Below are 27,457 nucleotides of genomic sequence, written 5' to 3'. Positions count from 1 at the left end.
AGACACAGAATCTGAAACGGGCTCCAGGCTCTGAGCTGTCAGCACAGAGCCCAATGCGGGGCTTGAACCCATGAACCGTGAGATCATGACCTGAGCCGAAGTCGGACACTTAACTGACTGAGCCACCCAGGTGCCCCAATATGTCCCTTTAATATTTTGTGTAAGACTGGTTTAGTAGTAATGCACTCCTGTTGCTTGTCTGGAAAACTTCTCTTTACTTCCAACCTGAATGATAACCTTGCTGGATGGAGCATTCTTGGTTTGAAGCTTTCTCCTTTCAGCACTTTGAATATGTCATGACACTCCCTTTGGCTTGAAAAATTTCTGCTGAGAAATCTGCTGTCAGCCTTATGGGGTTTCCCTTGTAGGTAACAATCTGTTTTTCTCTTGCTGCTTTTAAGAGTCTCTCTTTAACTTTTGATGTTTTAATTATAATGTGTCTTGGTATAGCTCTTTTTGGGCTTATCATTTTTGGAGCTGTCTAGATTCCTGGACCTAGATGTCTATTTCTCTCCCTAAGTTAGAGAAGTTTTCAGCCATTACATCTTCAAATAAGTTTTCTGACACTTTCTCTTACCCTTCTTCTGGGAACCCTATAATGCAAATGTTATTCTGCTTGATGTTGCTCCAGTGGTCACTTAAGTTACTTTCATTTTTTAAAATTGTATTTTTCCTTTTGTTACTCTGTCTGGGTGAGTTTCATTGCTCTATCTTCCAGGTTGCTGATTCATTCTTCTGCTTTATCCAGTCTACTGATGAACCCCTCTAATGTATTTTTCAGTTCAGTTTTTGTTTCTTCAGCTCTGCGACTTCCGTTTGGTACTCTCTTATGTCTTCTATGTCTTTGTTGAAGTTCTTACTGTATTCATCCATTTTTCTTCTGAGTTTGGTGAGCATCTTTGTAATCATTACTTTGAGTTGCTTATCAGGTAGATTACTTATCTCCATATCATCAAGGTCTTTTTCTGAGGTTATATCTTATTCTTTCATTTGGAACACATTTCTTTTCCTGCTGATTTTGCTTGATTCTCTGTGTTTATTTCTGTGTATTAGGAAACAACATCTATCTCTCTGTCTTGAAGGAATGGCCTTGTTTAGGTGATGATCCTTTTCATTCAACCTTGCCCTAGTTCTCGGTTGTCTCTTGAACCTTTGTCTAAACTGCCTGATTTATTCTTATTTATTTATTTATTCATTTATTTATTTAGCGAGTGTGAGTAGGGGACAGTGGCAGAGAGAGAGAGAGAGAGAGAGAGAGAGAGAGAGAGAGAGAATCCCAAGCAGGCTCCATGTTCAGTGCACAGTATGATGTGTGGTTTGATCCCACAACTCTGGGATCATGTCCTGAACCAAATCAAGAGTTGGATGCTTAAACAACAGAGCCACACAGGCACCCTTAAATTTCCTGATTTATTCTTGATATGACCCTGTTATGGGAGATGTGCCAAGACCTGTCAGTGCTCCAAGGGGAGGTATTTCACTCAGCACCTGGTTTCAGGTTGATTGGAAGCCAGACTCTGAGGAGCAGCTTTTAAAATATGCATATATACACAGTCCTGTGGGGTTGCAATTGTAATGCCTGCTGTCCTTCAGACCAGGAGATCTGGAGGTGTCCCCTGTGTGACAACTCCAAAAATCAGGGTTCCAGATGAGTGTATAAGCTCCTTTCTGGGAAGTCTTGTTGAGCTGTAGGAAGGCCATGGGGGTATGGAATGATGATATCTCCCTGTTTACATTCCCTGGGAGTGCCTCCTTAGCCTCTAGGTTTGTGGGAAATCCTGAAGCTTGCCTCTCAGGCTGAAGCTCCAGGCTAAGGAAATAGGTTTTTTCACAGGAAGACTGCGAGTTGTAGCCTGTCGAGAACTGTCTGATTGTTACGGTCATATTGAGCTCTGGAACAGACCTCTTGGCTACCAAGGCTAGGCAATCAAGAGGTGTCCCCGTGTGGGCTGAGTGTGCCTGCGAGCTTTGGCAAGACTGCTGGAGAGTGTTGGGGGTGAGGCACCCTAGCACCGTCTAAGAGGCAGCAGGAACATGTCTTAACTCTTCTCACCTATGAGTTTTAGCAAAGCAGCAGGATAGTGCCTTGTCTGAGCACATGCTGGCTTCAGGCTGAAAGCAGGAGAATGCCATCGCCTCTTGCACTTGCCAGCCCTGGCCATGGGGCAGGGAAGTGTTGCAACCACCTGTGTTTGCAGACTTTAGCTATGGAGTGGGAGAACTCTGTGACTAGTCAGGGAGTGGGGGAGTGCTGCAACCATTGTGCTCTCTGACCTCAGTAAATGTCATGACCCCCTGGCCCTGACCATCCCAGCAAGTTGGCAGGAGAGTGCTATCTCTGAGCTCACCTGCCTGCGCTAGCAGGCCATGTGGAAAGAGTGCAACAATGGTGTCCTCCAGCACCTCCATCTCCAGAGAGCATCTCAACTGTCCCCTGGCCCTCTAGCTGATGTCACCATATCAGCATATATTTCCCTCACATATGGTCTAGGTGCTTTTCAAACTGCTGTTTTATGCTGGGTCTTGGGGTGAGAAAGACCATATGTGAGCCCTCCAAGAGGGGAATCTCAGTTTCCTATACCACTTTAGGACCTCCAAATGTTAGCCCCACTGTTTTTCCAAGTTAGACATTCTGGGGCTTGTCCTTCTGTTACAGATACTAGAGGTTGGGGTGCCTGATATGGAGCACCAACCTCTTGCTCCTCTGAGAGAAGCATCTGCCTGGTGAGATCCCTCCTTATTGTGTTCCCGGGCTGGGGGTGGGTTTTTTTGGTGAGAGTGTGTCTCTGACTCTCTTATCCATCTTGATGTGGTTCTTTAATCCTTTCTTTTGCAGAGCAGTTCATTTAGTTTTCAGATATTTTTCAGAGGGAAATTATCCATATGCAACTGTAGATTTGCTATGTCTGTGGGAGGACAGGAGTTCAGGATCTTCCTGTGCCACCATCTCGGACCCTTCCCTCAACCCCATTTATAATCTTCCCATAAGAGAACCACAGGCCTATATGACTTCATTGGAAAATTCCCCCAAACAATTAAGAAAAGTATTATCAATCTTACACAAACTCTTTCATGTAATAGAAAAACAGAGAACACTCTTCATATTTCATTAAGAGATCAACATAAACTTAATATTAAATCCTGATAAGGATATTGCCAGAAAGGAAATTTATAGATTGGTATTTCTTATGAACTCAGATGGAAAAATCCTAAAAAATAATCAATAAATCAAATACAGCAATATATAAAAATTATATTACATCATGAGAAATTTAAGTTTATTCCAGAAGTGAAGGTTGGTTTAACATTTAAAAATTGAGCAATATAATTCACCACATTAACAAAATAAATAATCTTATTAATAAAGAAAAATATTTGACACCTCTTTATGTTAAAAAAAACTCAACAAACTAGGAATAAAAAGGAACTGCCTTAATCTGATAAATGATATCTACAAAAAGAAACAACAAACACAACAAACAAAACAAAAAAGCCTAGAGCTAACATAATACTTAGGAGTGAAATTCTGAATGCTTTTTGTCTCCCTGAGTTTGGGAATAGACAAGGATGCTCATTTCCCACTTATGTCTAACATGGTAGCAAAAACCCTAGTTAGTGCAATAAGGTGAGAAAAATAAATAAGATACAAAGATTAGAAAAGAAGAGGTAAAAAAGTCATTATTTGCAGATGACATGATTGTGTACCTAAAAAAATTAGATTAAGGAAACTATTAGATTTAATTAGTGAATTTACAAGTTTGCTGGATATAACATCAATATACTAAAATCACGCATACTTTCCTACCTTCACTATAAACAATTAGCAAATTAAATGAAAATATCATTTATAGTAGCCATAAAAATTGCATGCTTAGGAGTAAATCTAATAAAAGGGGTGCACTAGATGTATCCTAAAGTGTACAAGGCACTGAAATTAAAGACAAGTTAAATAAATGAGGGGATATACCATGTTTAGGGATTGGAAGACTCAATATTGTCAAGACGTCAATTCTCCCCAAATTGATCTAGAAATCTGATGCAATCCCAATCAAAATCCCAGCAGGACATTTTCAAATCAATAAGTAAAAGACATTTCATAAAGAAGATATCTAAATGGACCAATAATATAAAAAGTGCTCTATAGGGTTGCCTGGTTGGCTCAGTCTGTTGAGCATCCAACTTTTGGTTTTGGTTCAGGTCGTGATCCCAGGGTCATGGGATTGAGCCCTATGTTGGGCTCTGCCCCGAGTGTGGAGCCTGCTTAAGATTCTCTTTCTCCCTGCTTCTGCCTCTCTCCCTCTCTTGCACTCTCTCTCTCTCTAAAAAAAAAAAAAAAAAAGCAGCAATATATATCATTCAATATCTGTGAGATGCAAATGAAAGCCATCATTATAATTTGCTGTGTATGTATCAGAATGGCTAAAATTGAAGTGTATTTGCAACGATACAGAGCAACTGGAATCTAAGCAACTGGAATATTACAGGTGGGAGTGTATAGTGGAGAATTGTTTGGCAGCATCTACTAAAGCTAAACACCACTGGGGCACCTGGGTAGCTCAGTGGGTTAAGCGTCCAGTTTTTGATTTTAGCTCACGTCATGACCTAAGGGTTTGTGAGATTGAGCCCTGTGTTGGGCTTTGTGCTGACAGGTTGGAGCCTACTTGGGATTCTCTCTCTCCCCCTCTCTCTCTGCCCCTTCCCTGCTCATGTTATAAACAAACAAACAAACAAACAAACTTAAAAAAAATAAATCTAAACACTGCCTACCCTATGACACAGCAAGATATTTATTCAAGAAAAATGAGCACATGTATTCACCAAAAGACATGTGCAAGCAAGTTCATAGTAGCTTTATTTATAATAGCCCAAACTGGAATAAATTCAAACACCCATAAACAGAGAATGGATAAACCAACTGTGGTTTATCCATACAATGGAATAGTTCTCAGGAATAAAAAAGAAGCAAACTAATGTGACAATATGGATGATTCTTACAGACATATGATGGGCAAAAGAAGCCAGAAACAAATGACTACTATTTGATTCTATTTATATGAAGTTCAAGATCAGGCAAAACTATCATGACAGAAGTCAGAATACTGGTTACTTTTTGAGGGTTGGGTGTTCATTGCAAGGAACTCAAAATAGTCTTCTGGGTGCTAGAAATATTTTATATCTTGACCTAATGTTTTAAGATTTGATGTTTGTCTAAGATTTGATGTTTTTAGTAAATGACGCTAGATCAATTGTATACCCATATGGAATAAAATTAGCCTGGCCTCCTACCTTACTTCCCTGAATTTATGTAAGGTATTTATAACAGACAATTTAGAATCATAAAGTCCCAACAATGAAGGAATATTTAAAGTATACATGACACGTCTTTAAGTTAGGACTATGATGTGGCATTGAAAGTGTTGTAAAGAGTTTGCTACAACATAGAAAATGCCTGTAATATTGGGTAAAAAAGGCAGACCACAAAAATTATAGATATAGAAATAGATATAGATATAGATATAGATATAAGGAATTATCAACATGATGTAAAAGAATGTACAGAGAAAAGCCTGGAAGAAAATGACACTAAAGTGTTAATAGTGGTTATTGGTTGTCTTGGGGTGGCAAAATAATGGGAAGACTTTTTTCTTATTTTTATTTTTCTGTAGCTTGCAAAATTTCAAGACTTCAATAATGGTAGAACTTTTAAAAAATAATTTTTTCCTTCCAAAACTAAAACTCTACCCTTCAAGTTTCTCTGCCAACTGCTGTCCTGCTTTATGAATTTTTTAAGCTTTTCTGCTTTCTGTTCTCACCACAAAATGTGTTTCCTACATCCTGTGGCTGGCTACTCTCAGCTGTCACCTCCTCATCTTGTCCCATCCTAATTCCAAGTCAGAAGGCCTTTGGGCTGGATACTATTTTTTTCTTTCTTCTTTAAAAAAATTTTTTTCTTAACGTTTATTTATTTCTGAGAGAGAGAGACAGAGCATGAGTGGGGGAGGGACAGAGAGAGAGAGGCAGACACAGAATCTGAAGCAGGCTCCATGCTCTGAGCTGTCAGCACAGAGCTCGATGCAGGCCTTGAACTCAAGAACTGTGAGATCATGACTTGAGCTGAATTTGGATGCTTAACTGACTGAGCTACCCAGGCGCCCTGGGCTGGATACTCTTAATTGTCAAGTTAATAAAGGATGCCAAAGGCAGAGAGCCTATGAACTCTCCCTTGTCCGTTATAATAGAGCTCAGGTTTTGTTTACAGGCAAATGCAATTTTTTTTTTTTTGAGAAAAAAAGCTTTATTTTCAAAGTCACAAGTAGTCTTCATTTTAATTTTTTTTATTAACTTGTTTTTTTATTTTTTTGCATTTACATCCAAATTAGTTAGCATATAGTGCAACAATGATTTCAGGAGTAGATTCCTTAGCGCCCCTCACCCATTTAGCCCATCCCCCCTCCCACAACCCCTCCAGTAACCCTCAGTTTGTTCTCCATATTTATGAGTCTCTTCTGTTTTGTCCCTCTCCCTGTTTTTATATTATTTCATCTGTTTCATCTCTTAAAGTCCTCAGATGAGTAAAGTCATATGATTTTTGTCTTTCTCTAATTTCACTTAGCATAATACCCTCCAGTTCCATCCACATAGTTGCAAATGGCAAGATTTCATTCTTTTTGGTTGCTGAGTAATACTCCATTGTATGTATATACCACATCTTCTTTATCCATTCATCCATGGATGGACATTTGGGCTCTTTCCATACTTTGGCTATTGTGGATAGTGCTGCTCTAAACATGGGGGTGCATGTGTCCCTTTGAAACAGCACACCTGTATCCCGTGGATAAATGCCTAGTAGTACAATTTCTGGGTCGTAGGGTAGTTCTATTTTTAATTTTTGAGGAACCTCCATACTGTTTTCCAGAGGGGTCGCACCAGCTTGCATTCCCACAAATGCAAATTTTCATGCATCTAGTGGGTAAGCATTTATTCGAATTACAGTGGTGGTGAGAAATGTCTCATTTTAGATATTCTAGGAGGGGCATTTGCAGCCCAAAGAGAAAACTTCCACCTCCGCTTCACAGGATCACAGAGCAGTGCAGTCATGTTGCAGCATGTATACACAGTGGGAGAAGTTGTGGCCGTTTATAATGCAGATTCTCAGACTCTGCTCAGACTGGATCAATTCTCTGCAAGGAGGGGCCTGGGCTTTGCCTCTTAATGTCTGTCTGGTGATTCTCCCCCACCCTCCTTCACTTTTTAAATGTTATTTGATACCAACATATGTTTTGAAAAATTATTTATTTATTCATTCTTGTTCTATTCTATTTCTTAGAGAAAGAGTGTGAGTGGGGGAGACAGGCAGAGGGAGAGAGCCCAAAGCTGGGTTGTTAACAATAATTTATTTATATTTATTTATTTATATTTACATATGTGATTTTCTCTTATGCCTTCCTCCTGCCTCCCTATGAGAAGTAACATTTTACATTTTGTGTTTACCATTCTTTTAAAATATTTAAAAATACAGTTTTTGTCTTCTTGGCATCTAGGCCTATAAGACATATTGTTTTAGTTCTGCTTGTTTTTAAAAAACTTTTTTGGCCTCAAGAGAAAGAAGTTTATTATTTTTTATGAATTTTTTGTGATAAAGTATATATAACAAATTTTCTGGTAACAGTTCTAAAGTGTACAATTCAATGGCATTAATTACATTTGCAATGTTGTGTAATCATCACTACCATTTCCAAAAATTTTCATCACTCCAAACAGAAACTCTGCACCCATTAAGCAATAATACTCCTCTGTCCCCTTCCCTAGGCTCTGGTAACCTCTACTTTGTGTCTATGAATTTGCCTTTTCTAGATATTTCATAGAAGTAGAATCATACGATATTTGTCTTTTTGTGTCCGGTTTCTTTCACTTAGCATAATATTTGTAGCATGTGCCAGAACTTTTTATAGATGAACAGTAGTCTATTGTACATATATGCCACGTTTTGTTTATCCATTCATTTGTTGAAGGACACTTGGATTGTTTCTACCTTTTGGTTATTGTGAATAATGCTGTCAGGAACATTGATGTACAAGAATCTTTTAGAGACCCTATTTTCAATTATGTTGGCTATATACCTAGAAGTAGAACTGCTGGGTCATATAACAATTCTATGTTTAGCTTTTTGAGGAACCATCATAGTGTTATCCACAGAGACTACACCATTTTATATTCCCTACAGCAGTATACGGCAGTTCCGACTTATTCACACCCTTGCCAACATTTATTATGTATGTATATATGTGTGCATATATGTGTATATGCACATATATATACACATAGATATATGTATTATATAATTTCAAACATATATTTTGAAAATATGTATATTTTAATATACTTATTTTATTTTGTTATTTTGAGAGTGATAGAGAGCGCGCACATGTGCAAACAGGGAAGTGGCAGAGAGACAGGGAAAGAGAAGAGAATCCCAAGCAGAGTCCATGCTGTCAGCCCAAGGTCTGACATGGGGCTTGATCCCATGAACTTGAGATCATGACCTGAGCCAACATCAAGAGTTGGATGCTCAACTGACTGAGCCACTCAGGGGCCCAACATATATTTGATTGTAGCCATCCTAGTAGGTATGAGTGCCATGCTGTGTGTGTGTGTGTGTGTGTGTGTGTGTGTTTATACCAAAGTTTTAAAATAATCTCTACACCTCATGTGGGATTTGAACTCATGACTCTGAGATTGAGAGTAGCATGCTCTTCCGACTGAGCCAGCCAGGTGCCTTGGCATCCTGTGGTTTTGACTTGCACTTCTGTAATGATATTTCCAGTGATGGTGAGCATCTTATCATGTGCTTATGTGCTTATTGGTCATTTGTGTATTTTCTTTTGAAAAAATGTTGGTTCAAATCATTTGCCCATTTTAAAAAGTAATATTTATTTATTTATTTATTTATTTATTTAAAAATTTACATCCAAGTTAGCATATAATGCAACAATGATTTCAGGAGTAGATTCCAGTGATTGATCACCTATGTGTAACACTCAGTGCTCATCCCAACAAATGTCTTCCTTAATGCCCGTTACCCATTTAGCCTATCCCTCCTCCCACAACCCCTCCAGCAACCCTCTGTTTGTTCTCTATGCTTAAGAGTCTCTTATGTTTTGTCTCCCTCCCTGTTTCTATATTAGTATTTAAAAACTTTTTTTTAATGTTTATTTATTTTTGAGACAGAGAGAGACAGAGCATGAACGGGGGAGGGTCAGAGAGAGAGGGAGACACAGAATCTGAAGCAGGCTCCAGGCTCTGAGCTGTCAGGACAGAGCCCGATGCAGGGCTCGAACTCACAGAGCGTGAAATCATGACCTGAGCCAAAGTCAGAAGCTCAACCGAGCCACCCAGGCGCCCCTCTATATTATTTTTGATTCCCTTCCCTTATGTTCATCTGTTTTGTACCTTAAACACCTCATATGAATGAAGCCATATGATATTTGTCTTTCTCTGACTAATTTCACTTAGCATAATACCCTCTAGTTCCATCCATGTAGTTGCAAATGGCAAGATTTCATTCTCTTTGATCGCCGAGTAATACTCCATTGTGTATACACACACACACACACACACACACACACACACACACACACACACACATCACATCTTCTTTATCCATTCATCCGTCAATGGCATTTGCCTATGTTTTCATTGGATTGTGTTTTTGTTGTTTTTGTAGAATATCTGGATATTAAATCCTTGTCAGAGATATGATTTATAAATATTTCCTCCCACTCATAGATTGTCTTTCCCCTTTCTTGCTTTGTCTTTTGATGCACAAAAGTTTTAAATTTATCTATTTTTTGTTGTTGCTTGTGATTTGGATCAAAGAATCTTTTTCCAAGTATGTTTGTTTTTGAGCTCTCTAAAAGTGTTATCATTCTTTTTCTTTAAAAAATTTTTTTAAATGTTTATTTTTGAGAGAGCGTGAGCAGAGGAGGGGCAGAGAGAGATGGAGACACAGAATCTGAGGCAGGCTCCAGGCTCTGGGCTGTTAGCACATAGCCCAATGTGGGGCTCGAACCCACAGACTGTGAGATCATGACCTGAGCTGAAGTTGGATGCTTAACGGACTGAGCCACTCAGGTGCCCCAAAGTGGTATCATTCTTTTATTTATTTATTTATTTTTAATTTTTTTTTTCAACGTTTATTTTATTTTTGGGACAGAGAGAGACAGAGCATGAACGGGGGAGGGGCAGAGAGAGAGGAAGACACAGAATCGGAAACAGGCTCCAGGCTCTGAGCCATCAGCCCAGAGCCTGACGCGGGGCTCAAATTCACGGACCGCGAGATCGTGACCTGGCTGAAGTCGGACGCTTAACCGACTGCACCACCCAGGCGCCCCCAAAGTGGTATCATTCTTAACGTAATCTCCTGAAACTTGCCACTTTCTTTCAAACTTATGATTTTCCATGTTTTTTCATTGTCTGTTCACTCTCACAGCTGTGTAATACAGATTGTCCCTGACTGAAGATCGTTCAACTTAATGAGTTTTTTCTTTCCTCCTTTTTAAAAAAAGTATAGTTGACGTACACTATTCTATTAGTTTTAGATACATAATGATTCAACATTTGTATATAGCATGAAATGCTCATCATGGTAAGTGTAGTTACCATCTGTCACCACACAAAGTTATTCCAATATTATCGAGTATATTCCCTATGCTGTACATAACATCCTTATGACTTAATTTATTTTATAAGTGGAAGTTCATATCTCTTAATCCCATCACCTGGATCACCTAGCTCCTCACCCCCGACTTCTGATTTTTTTGACTTTATGATGGTGTGAAAGCAGCATGCATTCAGTAGAAACTGTACTTTGAATTTTGATCTTTGCCCGTGCTAGTCATATGCAGGATGATAGTCTCTTGTGATGCTCGGCAGTTTCCAGTCAGCTACACGATCATGAGGGTAAACAATCAATACACTTAACGACCATTCTTTACCCACATAACCACTTTGTTTTTCATTTTCACTACAGTATTCAATAAATTACATGAGATATTCAACGTTTTATTATAAAGGAGACTTTGAGTGAGATGATTTTGCCCAACTTAGGGCAATGGGATTGTTCTGGGCACATTTAAGGTAGGCCAGGCTAAATTTTGATGCTTGATAGGTCAGGTGTATTAAATGAATTTGTGACTTACAATATTTTCAACTTAAGATGGTTTATCAGGATGCAGCCCTATCACAAGGCGTGGAAGATCTGTATTCCATTATATGAATATACCACATTATTTAGCCATCCCCCTATTATAAGTATTTTGAGTACAGTTGACACACAATGTTACATTAGTTTCAGGTGGACAACATAGTGATTCAACATCTCTATATGTTATGCTGTGCTCACCACGAGTGTAGCTACTACCATCGGTCACCTTCCAACGCTATTGCAATATGATTAATTGTATTCCCTGTATCTTTTATTCCCATGACCTATTCTTTCCAGAACCGGAAGCTGTAACTCCCTCTCCCCTTCACCCATTTTGTCCATCCTCTCAATCCCTTCCCTCTGGCAGCCATCACTTTGTTCTCAGTATTTATAGGTCTAATTCTGCTTTTTGCTTGTTTGCACCCATTCCCTACTGATGGACATCTATGCTGTTTCCAGTGATCTTGCTGTTACATCAGTGCCACCACCAATATCTCAAAGTGATTCTTTTGTACATTATAACTTAAGAACCACTGATCTTTTTTTTTTTTTTTTAATGAACAAAGCCGTATTTTATTGAGTTCAGTTGAGTAGGACTTGGAATATAGAGTGCAGACATTTGACTGAAGCGTACTGATTTTCCTCACCTGCTGTCTGTATTAATTACTGGATTACAATACCATGAGAACTACTGCCATTGAGCATGGTTTGCAGCAGCCTACAGTACAGCTTTAACCATTTTGTGTGATTTCTTGCAAAGAGCTATCAGAGAAGACAATAGATACATTTTACTGATTTCAGGTTGGAGAAGTTTTAAGCAATAGGGAGATGTCAACACAGGGTGAGGAAGATGATTGTGAAAAGGAAATGCTTTCTTTAGAGCCCTGTCTCAGCCAGGTTGCAGGAACATCTATAAGGCGTTTGAAATAATGCAAAGAAGGGTTTTTTGTTTTTTTTTTTTTTTCTCAGTGCTGAAAACTCTCCAAAACAAAGAGACACAGATTGACGTTTCCTCCCCCACTCCTGCACAGTGGCTGATTTCGGGAAACACTTGGGCAGCTACAGGGGGTCATGGCGTGGCCAGGCTTCTTTGGGGTTTGTAAAGAAACACCCAGGGGCAACTCAAGCGTGAAGCAAGAGCTCAGCTCTTAACAGGGATATTGTTTGTGGCTCTGTTACTGGAAAATGCAGTGACCTTAACAAGGTCAAAGTTGTGTAGACACAGCAATTACGAAACCCAGAAGGGGGTGGAGTGAGATACCGGAGGCATAAAAGCATCAGCAGGTAGCCCCCACAGCACTGCTCTTCCAACTGGCAGGACAAACCAAAGATGAGGTGAGTCCATGGTTCTGCCACTTCCCTCCTTGCCTTGCTCATGTCATCTTTCTCTGTGCACATCTTGTACCCACGGGACAGCTCAGGTATGGGGGGAACCAAAGGAGAGATGGAAATCAAGAACAAAGAAATAGGGCCACTGGGCTAAACTATAGCAAATTAAGGGGTTTAGTTTAGCGTGCTAAATCTTCTGCTTTTCTGCGTCCATGAGAATGTGACTTACTCTAAACAATATCTTTTTCCTCGAGGTTACAAAATTTTCATCTTTACAGGGGATGCCAGAGGCTCCCATAGTAGGCTTTCTGGTATTTAAGATATGTTTATTAGCAGATTTTTTTTTGTTTGTTTTAAAAAATGTCTAAGACCAATCAATAGTAACACATTTGAGTGACCCAATTAAGGCACTGAGATTTTATCAAAGCAAAAAAACCCCAAAAAAACAAACCTTTTTTAAAGGTTGAAATAACAAGACTACATACTTAACTAAGCAATCTCTGTACGGTTGGCTTCTGTCAGCGAAACGATTACCTGGTAGTGTCGCCTATGCGTCAATGCCCATGTCTACGGTCATGCTTTCAGGAAGCCCGTTATCTTCCTGGTGACCTTTTGGTGTTTTGGGGTTTCCTAAAGGCAAATCATCATAAATAGGAAAACCATAAATTCTGTATATTTAAAACATCTACTTATGGAAAAAATTAAAAAGCCTAGGGAATAGCATAAGAAATCCCTACTTTTCCGTCTTCAAGTTACCCACACTTTATTAGCTATTATCCTGTAGCCCAGCACCTTTGGTGTCTGAGGCTTTTTTTTTTTTTTTTTTCAGGAGAGCTCATTTATTATTAGCAACTTAATGTTTCCTAAATGCTGCCAGAAATTGAGGCCCACATGCCTATGTACCTTCCTATCTTGGTGGTTCCTCTCTGAGGCTCATGTAGAATTCCCAGCAGCACGGACCACACTGGAACCCAAGTGGACTGTGTATATGGGTGCTGGCAGGAGGCAACTTCTTGGTTCTAACACTTCCATGTAGCTTCTTCTCTGGCTGGCTAATGGGAGGGGTGTGTGTGTGTGTGTGTGTGTGTGTGTGTGTGTAGCAAGGAGACCAGTTGTGCACCCCTTCTTGTCCTGTCTCTGCAGAGCCCTGGGAGCTGTTGTTGCCCTCCTGTTCTGGGGGCAGCTTTTCGCAGTGGACACTGGCAATGAGGCCACGGATAACACAGGTAGGTCTTTGGGTTTGGGTGGGAGCCGGATGTCCCAGCACTTCTGGGTCTCATTGACCCTATCACATCTGCACCCTCTCTTTGGGAAGAGCCACTTCCTCCTTCTCATCTTAACCTCTGGTATTTCAGTCCCATGAAGAACACTGGAGAGCCATCCAGAAAAAAGGGGAGATGGCCTTCCCTTTGGCTTCCATTTGACGTGGAGGGCAGTTGATACGCAGAACAGCTTCTTCTCAACTCTTTTCATGGGTCTCTGGGATGAGTTTCTGAACATGAACCCCCTCTTCCTATTGCATTTCCTTTGCAGAGGTCAGCCTTCCAAAGCCCCCAGAGATTGAGAATGGCTATGCGGAGCACTTTGTTCGCTACCAGTGTAATCCCCTCTATAAACTGCGCACCGAAGGAGACGGTAAGACCTGGACCATGTCCCTGCACACTCCTCCATCCAGGCCTTTCCATGATGAGTGGGGCCAAGGGTGATGGGCCAGAAAACTTACATGTTCTCCTTGGAACCAGAAGAGGTAGATTCTAATAGCGATTTTGTCACCAGTAGCTGTGGCCTTTTGGGCAAATTAACTTTAGCTCCAAGTTTTCTCCTTTGTTAAGGGGAGGTGATAACATGTAGCCTACTCATCTCAGAGTGAGATCTACATCTCCAAAAGGAGATGTGGTTAAAAAAAAACAAAAACCAAAAAACAAACAACTAAGGGTGGTGCCAGTGATGACAAGGGGTGGTCCTTACTAGTGAGTACTGTGTTCCCAGCACTGTTCTAAGTTCTTGATGTATATCTGCTCACTTAGTTCTTACAAAACCCTGTGAAGAGATACTGTTACTCTCATTTTGCTGATGAGGACACTGAGGTACAGACAGGCTGAATAACTTGCTCAAGTTCAGGTAGCCTGTAAGGTGAACAGGCAGAATTTGAACCCTGGTTCCTACTCTGTAGTGTGTCTCCATGACAACAAATCTGTCCTGCTGGGCTTCACTGCCCCCCCCCCGCCCCGCCCCCCCCCCCGCACTTGGCTTCTAGTACACTGCTCTTCCCTTCCTCCCTCCCTCCCTTCCCCTCTCTTTCTCTGATTCTCTTTAAACACCTCCTCTCTTCATGCTGGGTCCAGATTCAGTGTCTTTTAACTCTTTTCTATCCTTTTGTTTCAGGAGAGTATACATTAAACAGTGAGAAGCACTGGACAAACAAGGCCATTGGAGAGAAACTTCCCGAATGTGAAGCAGGTAGGAAGCCAGGGGCCCTGGGAAGCTGACCAAAGGTAGGTGTTGAGAGTCTAGTGTGTGGGCAGGCACATCCTTCCTGAGTGGCTTCCTCTGAGCATCACAGGGCCAAGATGAGGGACCTGGGAGAACCCAAAATGGCCAGGCCGATAAGTGAGCATTTGGGTGATGGCTCTCCAAAAAAGTGCACTAAGGATCTCCTTCATTTGGGTCTTTGGGGTATTGACTGAATCCACTGTCCACATTGCCCCCAGAGAATCAGAAGGCCCTGTGTATACAGAGAGGCCGCCTAGGCAGCCCAGGGTCAAGTGTACAGCCAGCTCCAGGAAGAACTAGTCATGGGAGGACAGAACAAAAAGAAATCCATGGTAGTATGAGGCAGCAGGTTGGAGACGGGTTAGGACTTCTAGTTCCTGTTATTAGGAAAAGCTACTGCTCCTTCCCTTTCCCTCCTGGGACGGGAGGATTCTGTCTGCCCTCTTCTATGACTAGTGGTGTAGAATCACTAAGCTGCCTTCTAGCTAAAATCTGAGTTCCAGCCAACGCTGCAACAGATGGCTCTTTATTTAGGGAGAATGAATTTTTATAGCTTCTCACCCTCACAATGACTTTTAGGGAAAGTCTCAGCATTGAGATTTGAAAATCTCAGCACTACTTGTTTTTTTTCATGAGTTAGAAAAGTAGGAAATAGAACTGTGCCCTACTGATGTAAACAACTTTATAAAAAAGAGCCACTTTAAACTGTCAACAATGGAAATGGGGGGAGCAGGTGGTAAGGCAAGGAGTGTAAATATTCCTAGCTGTGCAGAAATTAACACAACAGTTTAGACAGCAGCAATTGCCAATGCTTTGCCCCTCTTTCCTACACTGGGAGACTCACATTTCTGCTCCTGACTTTCTTGCTTTCCTTGACAGTGTGTGGAAAGCCCAAGAACCCGGTGGACCAGGTGCAGCGGATCATGGGTGGATCAGTGGATGCCAAAGGCAGCTTCCCCTGGCAGGCTAAGATGGTCTCCCACCATAATCTCACCTCGGGGGCCACATTGATCAGTGAACAGTGGCTGTTGACCACGGCTAAAAATCTCTTCCTGGGCCATAAAGATGATGCAAAAGCAAAAGACATTGCCCCAACTTTGAAACTCTATGTGGGGAAAAATCAGCCTGTGGAGATTGAGAAGGTGGTTCTCCACCCTGACTACTCCAATGTAGACATCGGGCTCATCAAACTCAAACAGAAGGTGCCCATTGATGAGAGAGTAATGCCCATCTGTCTACCTTCAAAAGATTATGCAGAAGTGGGGCGTGTGGGCTATGTGTCTGGATGGGGGCGAAATACCAACTTTAATTTCACTGAGCTACTGAAGTACGTCATGCTGCCTGTGGCTGATCAAGAGAATTGTGTGAAGCACTACGAAGGCAGCACAGTGCCTGAGAAGAAGTCATCGAAGAGTCCTGTAGGGGTACAGCCCATACTGAATGAGCACACCTTCTGTGCTGGCTTGTCTGAGTTTCAGGAAGATACTTGCTACGGTGACGCTGGCAGTGCGTTTGCCGTTCACGATGAGGACGACAACACCTGGTATGCAGCTGGAATCCTGAGCTTTGATAAGAGCTGTAGGGTTGCTGAGTATGGCGTGTACGTGAAAGTGCCCTCCATCCTGGCCTGGATTCAGGAAACCACAGCTGGCAACTAATGCTGTCTGGCTGGGAGCCCTAGCCTGACAGCAAGACTTTACTCTGGAGGAGGGGAAACTAGATGGGAGGAGAGGGGATAAAATGGGGTATGAAGCAGTGCTGAGTCAATCAATAAAGGGATTTCTTTTGAGTCATTTCTGTGCTGTTTTTAGCCTCAGGCCTTTTTTATTCTCTCATTTATGGTACAGCAGCAGCTAAGTGGTATAGAGTCTACTAGGAGTGTGGCAGAAAACACCCCAAGCCAACTCAAAATCCATAAGATGAAATAAACTTTCCCACCCTGGGGATCATACTCATTGACTGAGTGCCTACCAAACAGCAGGCCTCAGAAAGGTCACTGTTACCCTGGTTTCATAGACAAGAAAACAGACTTGGAGAAGTTAAGTGATTTGTTTAAGGCCATACAGCTTAGATAGTGAGTCTGAATTCACTTTGAACCCAGGTCTGTCTGGATATGAACTTCAGCTCTCTACACGGTATCCTCTTCTTTGAAGTGTGTTAGGGGAAAGAGTGCGGGCTGATGAGGAAGAGGCTAGCTCAACGTGGGATGAAAACAAGGGTTTTGGCACAGGCAGTATTTTATTATTTGTGCTCCAACACACCAGCACTTCAGAAAACAAAGTAAGATGGGGTAAAGGCAGGCAGGACTTCTGGACTTGCTGAGTCCAGATCATAGTGTGGCCACATGTTTGCCAAGTGCCTTCACTTCCCTGCCATCGGTCCCTGGTTTCCTTCCAGAGGGGCTTAAAACAGCTGATCCCTAACATCCCTATGAACATTCTGGAACTTGGTAAAGAGTTACAAGTCTCTTCCTCAATAGGGTATGCTTTTCCCAGTTGGAAGAAACCTATCCTTTACTGGGAGCCAAATGCAAGCCACCTGAGTCTTCCCTTTCACAAAGACAGGGTCTTGCTATTAAGGGTCTCCCAGAAGAAAGGTTTCAGAACCCCTGTAAACAGAAGGCTCTTCTTCTAACTTCTTCTATTCCTTCCTGCTGTTTAAGCCTTCAGTACACTGACCTTTCATTAATGTACCTTTGTGTCCTATGAAAATATGGCCTCTCCTTCTCATGGTATAAAATGCTGATGTCAGTATTCTCGCACCAGGATCTGCCCTTCACTGTGAAGTTGTCCTCAGGTGTACTCTCTAGATCCATCCACACTTTTCAACAGGTTAGAGCTAGTAGAGACCAATGAAGATCTTGCATCTATATTCTAAAAGCTGTGAAAGAATAGCCAGAAACTGAAGAATTATACACACACATAAACAAAATATCTCTCAATACAGTTCTTTTTCAGTTGGTATAGCTTTAGCACTAAATTTTCTTGAAGAAAAAACACTCCACTTGTCTTGAAGAACTATCTGATTGCACTAAGTGGCTTCTGGCCACTGTCCTGAAGAAAAACAGTAAGAAAAAACTTTCAGCATTTTCTCAATTCACTTATCATTTCCAGCTTCCTCCCCAGCAGCACCTCCTGCCCTCCTGGTCTACCCCTTGGATTTTAGTGACACTGAAGTCCGCGTGGCTCTCTGAACATGTTCTGCTGTCTCCAGCATCTGGGCTTCTTCCTCCTGGCACCCTCTCCTGAATGCCTCTCCCTTTCCACACAAGTACGTCCTACCCTCCTTTGAGGTTTGGGCATTGTCTCCACTAAAAAGCCTTCTCCCATTCAGGAGTCACTTGTATTTCTGTAGCATGGAGCACAGGGAAGGCATTTGGTATGAACTCAATCAATACTTGTGGAATGGAAAGTAACTAAGATAGGAACAAAAACAATAAAAAAAAAAAGGGGTGCCTGGGTGGCTCAGTCGGTTAAGCGTCCGACTTGAGCTCAGGTCACGATCTCACAGTCTGTGAGTTCGAGCCCCGTGTCGGGCTCTGTGCTGACAGCTCAGAGCCTGGAGCCTACTTCAGATTCTGTGTCTCCCTCTCTCTCTGACCCTCCCCCATTCATGCTCTGTCTCTGTCTCAAAAATAAATTAAAAAAAATCAGGACTTCAGAGAAACATTCCCTAAAGACCTCAGGAAGAAAGAAGATATGAGAATTTTATGCATGCAAGTTCTAAGTTTTTGTTGGTATCTGAGCACCTACCACATGTCAAACACTGTGTGACTGAAGTTGTGACAGAAAATCCAACTAACAGTGATAGGCAATGAAGACATTTTATTCTTTCTGGAGGGAGGCAGGTTTAGAGTTCACTAAGCAGCTCAATAGCATCATCAAGGACCCAGGTTTTTATTGTTCTTCTCCACACATTCACGTTTCATCCCGGGGCTGGTCCTAATGGTCCTGGGATGGCTGCTACGGTTCCACGTCGTATCCCTGGAGCGGCTCTCTCCTGTCGTCAGCAAAGGATGCAAAAACCCACAGTGGCCTTCCTTCTATGCCACGTCAATGAGAATCAGGACGGGTGGTCATCTCTTCTTGCAGAAAAGGCTTGTAAAGGAAGCGCCCACTAAGGGGAGAATGAACTTGCAGAGACAGTGTTGGTCTGCACAGAGCTGGGACATCAGCGTCTGGCAAGCAAATCCACGTCTGGCCCACTGCCCTCTGGGTCTGCATCTATTCTTTTGTTCTACAAAGTCAGTATCCAGAGGCCCAGGGAGGTTTTGAGAGAAGCAGGGACTTGTCAAGTGGTGGCAGGTTATGCCAGGGCTGCTGGCAGAGCAAGAATTCTTCATAAAGTTATTAAAATGGGCAAATACCACAAAGATGTTATTTCTAACAATTCTGACATCTCTTTCCAGTCTTGAGTCCTTGAAGTAAAATCCTCTTCTTCAGAAAGTGGCAGAACTTGGACTTCTGGGAGAAATCTGCTGCTACTTACTAATTTGTTTAGCTCAAATTGGGTGCTGGATGGTAAAGGTTCAACGTCCCATTTCTTGGGCAATTTAATAAAAGCTAGTCAAATGAGCAAACTGGGATACTGTTTTAAAAGTTCAAGCCAGATGGGGCACCTGGGTGGCTAAGTCAGTTAAGCGTCCAACTTTGGCTCAGGTCATGATCTCACAGTTTGTGAGTTCGAGCCCTGTGTTGGGCTCTGTGCTGACAGCTCAGAGCCGGGAGCCTGCTTCAGATTGTGTCTCCCTCTGTCTCTGCCACTCCCCAGCTTGCAATCTCTCTCTCAAAAAATAAAAATAAATAAATAAAAGTTTAAACCAGAAAGTTTCCAAAATAAAACATTTTTTCACTATCTGTAGAGAAACATTTATTCCAAGAGAAACTGAGATAACAGGGACTGGAGACAGGAGAGCATGAAATAAATACATGAGTGGAGAAACGGGTGAGGGGGAGGGTGTGTGTGTGGGTACATTTAGGGTAAAAAAAATAAGTACTTCTGCTCTTACGGGAAATGATTTTCTATTTTACTTGTATATCAAAGTCAACATAAATATACTAGCCAATGTTTAGAAGGATTCTGTATCATCTTAACGAATAAAGAGAAGCACAATAAAAATTAAAAAAAAAATCACGCTGGGGAAATTGACCCCGGTGGTCTTGACTGCTCTGGGGTTTGCAGGGAATAGACATTTAAGCATCTCTGCCCATTGCAGTGCCAGCGTGGTCTTCTACTTGCGGGTGGGGTATTTTCTACCCAAGTCAGCACTCTTCTCTGCTGGGATGCTGAACACATTTTCGAAGGACTCCAGGAAAACGGCACAGCTGGGTTCAGGTACTGTTTCTTTTCTTTTTTTTTTTTTTTTTCAACATTTATTTATTTATTTTTGGGACAGAGAGAGACAGAGCATGAACGGGGGAGGGGCAGAGAGAGGGAGACACAGAATCGGAAACAAGCTCCAGGCTCTGAGCCATCAGCCCAGAGCCCGACACGGGGGTCGAACTCACGGACCGCGAGATCGTGACCTGGCTGAAGTCGGACGCTTAACCGACTGCGCCACCCAGGCGCCCCTCAGGTACTGTTTCAAGATGTGCTTTTTTCTTCAACTTTGATAGTCATGAATGCGTTAAATGTCTTGATAGAGAAGGTCATATTTGGGAATATTCTTGGGATCAATAGGACTTTGGACAATAAGCTTTCCCCTCATTGCTCCTCGATAAATTACTTCAACCAAATCTATGAAGTCTTGCTTGGTTTTGAAACTTCCCACAAACTTAGTGTGATCGGGAGACCTAGAGAGCACGGGAGAAAAAAAACCACGCTCAGAACTTTTAGCGATTTCTCACTGCAGACCTTCAGGATAAACAAAATGAAGCACAGTTCTGATACTTTCTGTTCCTGAGGGAGACTTCAGACATAAAGCTCAACATTGATTTCTCCGTTTGTGAGTACAGGGCCCATTTGATACAGGATTAAACGCAGAGCCATGGGCCACTGGGAGGGCACGTGAGCCCTACCAGGTGAAGAGCCTTCCTTTCAAAATCTACCTCAATTTCTTCTCAGTTCCTTATCAAGTAGAATTCCCTGGGCGTTGGGATGGGCATAGTTGGTTGCCGCTGCTGTTGGCCTTGCCGTGAAGAACCCGTTAACTGGTCACCGTCTCTGAGTTCCCCTCACTTATACTTTTGAGTGGGGGGGTACAAAATCGTTTTTTTTTTTCCTATTTCAAACATCGGTTATGTTCATTACAGAAATTTTTTAGAAAAAAACATTACCAGTGAGGTCAAAGGCCGCATTTTGGTACATATTCTTCCAAAGTGTGTGTGTGTGTGTGTGTGTGTGTGTGTACACACACGTGTGTATACACGTGTGTTTCTTTTTTCAAAATCATGGTAATTATATCATGCAAACTATTTTGTAATGTCCCAACTAACATAAAACCTATTTCTTTCAAAGTCATTAAACTTGTATTTACAACATCATATGAAACTGACATCTAGTGTCCTTCTGTGAACATCTAGTTTCTTTCCAAGTATTTTGCTTTCTAAATAATGGTGGGATGAATATTTAGGCAGCCAATTTTGCCCACTTTCATGATTATTTCCCTTTAGATAAATTCTTGGAAATGCAATTGCTAGGTTGAAATTTTTACATATTTAAGTTGGCAAATAGTGTCATAAATCACATTTTAAAAAGACTGCACCAGGGGGGTGCCTGGGTGGCTCAGTCGGTTAAAAGTCCCAGGTCATGATCTCATGGTTGTGAGCCCTGTGAGTGGCTCCACATTGGGCATGGAGCCTGCTTAAGATTCTCTCTCTCTCCCTCCCTCTGCCCCTCCCTATCTTGAGCATGCTCTCAAAAAAAAAAAAAAAAGAATGCATCAAATTAACTTCTATCACCTGTATCCTAGGAGAATAAACAGCTTTAAAATAAAACAGGTAATGGTTAATGCACTTTCAAGTAGATAATGACAAAACAGATACAAAGATCTAAACAAGCAGACACCTGAACCACAGTGAGAAGTGTTAAGAATTATGGACACACTGAAAATACATGTTGAGTGCTAGGATGCTGACTGGATACAACGGAAGGTGTTAAAGATTTCATGGTGCTTATTCTTGACAGAATTGAAGAATGACATCAGAATTCTCTGAGTAGCAGAAGATAGGACACTTGGCTAGAGAGAAACATGTCTCAGTTTGCCGGAAGGAACACTTCTTTCATAAATGCAGCCTACCAGTCCCAAAAGTTTAAGAACAATGACACATTTTGTATTAAATGAAATTCCTAAGAAACTTTTAAAAAAGCTGTTCTATATTTTCTACACCAAAGGGTAGTTAGTGCTGCACAAACTGTTCAATTGTTTCCTACTTACGTAGGAGGTTAACATTTGCCAGTCATACTGGATACACTGTCATTTTTGTGCCAAAGTTTCACATGACCAAGGAGTGGGTCACCTGAGGACACAGCACCAACACAGGGCTCACAGAGCCACCCTCATAGGCAGGTGAGTTACTGGAACTGCTTGGTTGAAAGAACCCCTCCCAGCTGCAATGACTTCAGGTCAATCTAACTTACCCATAATCCACTTTCATGTGCTGCCCATTGAAGAAGAACACAGTAGATGGAATATAACTGATGTCAAAATAGTGCGTGTAAACGGGAGTTTGGTCCACATCTACCAGATATATAGCAGCCATTTTACTCAGGTCAGAAGACGTCTTAGAAAGCTGCAAATAGAGACATGCAGGTTACAATGAGAGGCAGCTAAATCTCCCCTGAGTTCCACATTAGACACAATGTAACCTTATCATTCAGACAGGGCCCTGGGTGAACTGTGTAAACTGTGTGAATACATTTCTCTCTCTTTTTTTTTCAATTGATTTTTGGTTGTAAAAAGCTTTTATAAACTTCTTATAGATTTATGAAATCCATGTTCGCTTAAACAAAAACAACTCAGAAATATACACGGCAGACACTGAAATTCCCCCCAATCTTCTGCCTTCCAATCCCCCCTTAAATGATAATCATAATAAAAACAGTGAAGGCTTGTCTGGCGGGTTATTACACGTTAAGTGTCCAAAGTGCTTTATGCTTATTAACTCATTTGGTCCTTACAACATTCATATGAGGTTATTATAGTCCCCACTTCTTAGATGAGGAAACTGGGTAATCTGCCCCTGGTCACACAACTTAAGCAGTACAGCTGGGATTTGAACTTGGGCAGCTTGGCTTCAGTCTATACTCTTGGCCTCTGATACTCCCTTCCCTCTATGGCTGAGGGTATAATCCTCTGGCCCATTCCTCCCTCAGATTAACACATCAGCATTCATTTTTCATCACAGAAATAAAGATTCTTATACTGGATCCACACTGTGTGTGGCAGCAATAGAAATGGTGTGAAGAGGTGTTAGTTCTGGGATCAGTCTCTCTCTATAACAGAGACAAGAATAACCACATTTTGTCCCATACCCCCCTCCCTACTCATCAGAGTATGAAGACGTGTTATGAAATCAGATTACCATCAGGCACACACTGGAGGCACCACACTGGAAAAGCTTATTTGCAGGCAGAGAAAAAGAAGTTCGAACCCCAGCTCTGCAAGTTACTGGTCTGTCCTGTGGGAAGTCACCTGACGTCCCTGGCATTCATCTCCCTGTGTGGGAGTAGTAACAGTGATGGTAATTATTCCACTGTTGTGAGCACAGAGTAAATAAGTGCTTCTGGTCCTCTACTGCTCTGTTGGTGAAACTGAACTTGGATGGCTACTGGTGGGGAGGGACGTCTAGGACAGATTCAGCAGGATCACGGGTCTGGGGGCTTAGCTCAGGGCAGGCACATGACCAGCTCCTAGTGAAAGCATGCCAGCAAATGAAAAGCAGTATCTCCAGGCCCGGCCACTGCCTTTCATGCACTTTGTAGATGTTGAAGTGAGAACGTACAGATTTTTAATAAAAACCATTTATTTAAAGAATTCACTTACAATATCATCTAGCTGCAGACAGACTGGATCCTCATCTCTCCCAAATCGGAGAACTAATACCTTCTCTGCAGTACTTTTTATTGCTTGGTCTACTTCTTTTTTGCTAGTTAGCTTGGGCAACAGGAAGCTCATCTTGCCATAATCCAAATATTTATCCTTACTGTCAGTCCTGAAATACAGTTGCAATATTTAAAGACAGATTAAGTGTATGAGTCCTAATTAAAAAAAAAAAAAAAATTTGTAGTAGTTAATACACATATATTTTATTCTCAGAGGAAAGAAATAGTTTCATACAACATAGTATCACAACAGTAAAAAAAAAAAACAACACACTAAATGCACAAACTGCTGGCAAGTCCACCAGCTTGAAAAGAAACATAAATACAAAAAGGCGTACTGTGGGGGCGCCTGGGTAGCTCAGTCGGTTGAGCGTCCGACTTCAGCTCGGGTCATGATCTCGTGGTCCGTGAGTTTGAGCCCCGTGTTGGGCTCTGTGCTGACAGCTCAGAGCCCGGGGCCTGTTTCAGATTCTGTGCCTCCCTCTCTCTCTGACCCTCCCCCATTCATGCTCTGTCTCTCTCTGTCTCAAAAATAAATAAACATTAAAAAAAAAATTTCAAAAAGGCGTACTGTGAAAAATCTCCCTCCCTCTCTCCGCCCTCAACTGGCCCTGTTAGTACTGGCCTGTTTCTCCCCACACAGCAGGTAGCTACTTTCATTAGTTTCTCATGTATCTTCCAGTTTTGTTATGCATTTACAAAAACATACAAATGTGCATTCCTATGTTTTTTCCCTCTTTTACCCCAAAGACAGGCTATTCTATCTGCCAGGGTTCTAGCAGGAGAAAGATAACATTCTCAAATTTGGTAATTTCGAAAGATTTTCACTAAGGCAGGGTACAGGCACACACCAGGTACAGTGCTGTACTCGGGCTAGTAAGAGCAGGGCGCTGTTCCCACCCTGAGGCCTGAAGGAGCTACAGCAGGGAGTAGTTAGCACAAGTGTGTGGTGGGGAACGCCGGGTGGAGAAGGCTGTCATATAGGGGGTCAGCCTGCAGTTAAGGGATGCAGCCACTCTTCTCCGTCTGTCTGATCTCCTCCTACTGTGCCCACTGGGTGACTCACACTGGAACCAGAGGGCAGGGGAGATGCAGAGGGCATCCAAGTCTCGTGGTCCTGGAGCAGTCTAGAGAAGGAAAGAGTGCATCTGGAGAGGCAAATGACAGCTGTCCGGCACACATACTTTACCCACTCTTCTTCACTTTGCGCTTTTTTACTTAGCATGCATAGACCTTCCCATATCTATACACACGTTGTCACAGAGACATACTATTTCACACACGCACCACACTTTTAAAACCGTCTTTTACTGATGAAGTATTATCATGAGCCCCCACCCCCACGTGACAAACAGATAGATTAAGAGTGTGTGTGAAAACCACAAAATAAACAAATCATAGGGGCGCCTGGGTGGCTCAGTCGGTTAAGCGGCGGACTTCGGCTCAGGTCATGATCTCGCGGTCCGTGGGTTCGAGCCCCACGTCGGGCTCTGTGCTGACAGCTCAGAGCCTGGAGCCTGTTTCGGATTCTGTGTCTCCCTCTCTCTGACCCTCCCCCGTTCATGCTCTGTCTCTCTCTGTCTCAAAAATAAATAAACATTAAAAAAAAATTAAAAAAAAAAATCATAAAATACTCAGATAAAAGGGAACTAATCCAATTCCCTCATTTTATAGACTTGTTTGCTTATAGTTTTGGTTCTAGCTACAGCACGGACTAGAATCAAAGCCACCAAATTTCTTTCCTTCTAAAGTTTTTTATTTTATTTTAGAGGGAGAGAGAGAGCACGCAAGCGGGGGAGAGAGAATCTTAAGCAAGCTCCACACTCAGCACGGAGCCCATCATGGGGCTCGATCCCACGACTCTGGGATCATGACCTGAGCCGAAATCAAGAGATGGATGCTTAACTGCCTGAGCCATGCAGGTGCCCCCAAGCCACCAAATTTCTAGTGCAGTGTTCCTTCTGCTATAATAAGCTCCTGTTCTTATGGTTGAGAAACTCTATTTTTGAGTCCATCCAGAAGAACTCCACCGGGGTACTTGATATTTTATATTTGGCCCCCAAGTTGGCTAATGCTATGAAAAGGGAGGATTTCTTTATGTGTGTGTGTGACAAGTCACATTTTAAGACAAGAGTTAATAAAAATGTATATAGGAAATGAAATTGTTCCTGTAATAAGTCATACTTTAGACAGGCAAGCTGATTGCTAGGAAGGACTTCATCAAATGTCAGTAGCAGAAAAAATTACTGATAAAAGGGAAAGTCAAAGTGAGGATGGATCTATCCCACCCTAGAATTCAAACAGCAACTCCAGTTCTGATAAAGAGGAGGAAAACTAAAGCCACACCTAAGAAAATGTTCATAGCAAGGGATACCAACAGAGACTTCACAAAAGAAGAGGTACAAATAGGCAAAAACATTTGGAAAGTTAAGCTTTACTAGTAAAAAAAGAAAAGCAAATGGAAGATTATTTAACAAAGCCATTAAGTTGGTAAAGGTAAAACAATATTGCAAGAGTGTGAATAAAGGGCCACACATTCTTACTTGCTGCTGGAATGCACAGAAGCAAAAACTTTTCCAGAAAGAAAACAATTTGAGCAACAACTGCATTTCTGAGAATTGACACGTCCACAATGATTTATTACATTCTTAAGGTGAAAAACTGAAAACAACTTAAATAGCCCAAAATAGGAGATTGGAAAAAAAATGATAGTACAGTCCTTGAACATACTATTACACAGCTGCTAAATACTGTTACAGATGAACATTTCACATACTGAAAAGTTCTCATGATAAATAAGTTACAAAAAAGTATATAAAGTGTGATCCCACTGCTGTACAAAACCTAATACAAATGTATACATTTACACAGAAATAACTAGAAATAAATATCCCAAAACACATAGTGGTTATCTCTGTCAGTGAACAGACAGGTGACTTTTATTTACATCGGAGTGAGAGTCTTCTTCCAAACTATTCGATATACATACATACTTAATATATATATGCTTAATGATGCCTGTGGTTGGGCTGCTCCTGGCCCACAAGTGCTAGGGAAAACGACACCTACTTTCTTTGTACAAGTCACCTCCTTCTCTTCCACTTGACTGTTCGCAACCCCGACCACTTCTCCGAAATGTCGGCACACAGGCGGTTCCCGTCTTCTACACCAAAAGCAGCGACCCTAACACAAAGTAACCCAGGGGCTGCCGCCCACCAACTCTGGCGGACCATTTATAAAACCGGAAACGGAAAAAGAATACTCACTGGCAAGTAGATAAACTTGCGGTCCTTCCCCTCAATAGTCCCACAAGCCGACGAGATTATTCGTTACTCTAGTCACCGCCCACTTTGCCCGCCTTTGACAGGAAGCCTAGCGTCACTTCCGCCC

At 41.8% G+C, this 27,457-nt stretch overlaps 2 protein-coding genes across 6 annotated transcripts in view; one reads left to right on the top strand and one right to left on the bottom strand.

The window, feature by feature from the left end:
* TXNL4B (thioredoxin like 4B) overlaps window positions 1-27,419 on the bottom strand; it is a 41,953-nt gene extending 14,534 nt beyond the window's left edge. The window contains exons 1-5 of one of the 5 annotated variants that reach the window (XM_043599569.1): window positions 27,137-27,325; window positions 24,009-24,177; window positions 22,604-22,755; window positions 20,611-20,817; window positions 19,882-20,369 (exon numbers count right to left, since the gene is read on the bottom strand). In XM_043599569.1, the coding sequence (XP_043455504.1) occupies window positions 20,652-20,817; window positions 22,604-22,755; window positions 24,009-24,140 (450 nt within the window). In that variant the 5' untranslated portion in view covers window positions 24,141-24,177; window positions 27,137-27,325 and the 3' untranslated portion in view covers window positions 19,882-20,369; window positions 20,611-20,651. The other 4 variants (XM_043599568.1, XM_043599571.1, XM_043599570.1 and 1 more) reach the window with 4 other exon arrangements.
* Window positions 11,209-16,818, top strand: LOC122494413 (haptoglobin). The gene is made up of 5 exons (XM_043599567.1): window positions 11,209-12,538; window positions 13,676-13,758; window positions 14,066-14,167; window positions 14,918-14,992; window positions 15,905-16,818. Exons 1-5 carry the CDS (start codon window positions 12,534-12,536, stop codon window positions 16,681-16,683), a joined length of 1,044 nt encoding a protein of 347 aa, XP_043455502.1. The 5' UTR covers window positions 11,209-12,533; the 3' UTR covers window positions 16,684-16,818.
* Window positions 27,420-27,457: the final 38 nt, after the last annotated feature.

Source organism: Prionailurus bengalensis, chromosome E2 (genome assembly GCF_016509475.1).
Source record: "Prionailurus bengalensis isolate Pbe53 chromosome E2, Fcat_Pben_1.1_paternal_pri, whole genome shotgun sequence".
Lineage (NCBI taxonomy): Eukaryota > Metazoa > Chordata > Mammalia > Carnivora > Felidae > Prionailurus > Prionailurus bengalensis.
This window is presented reverse-complemented; position numbering and strand designations above follow the sequence as displayed.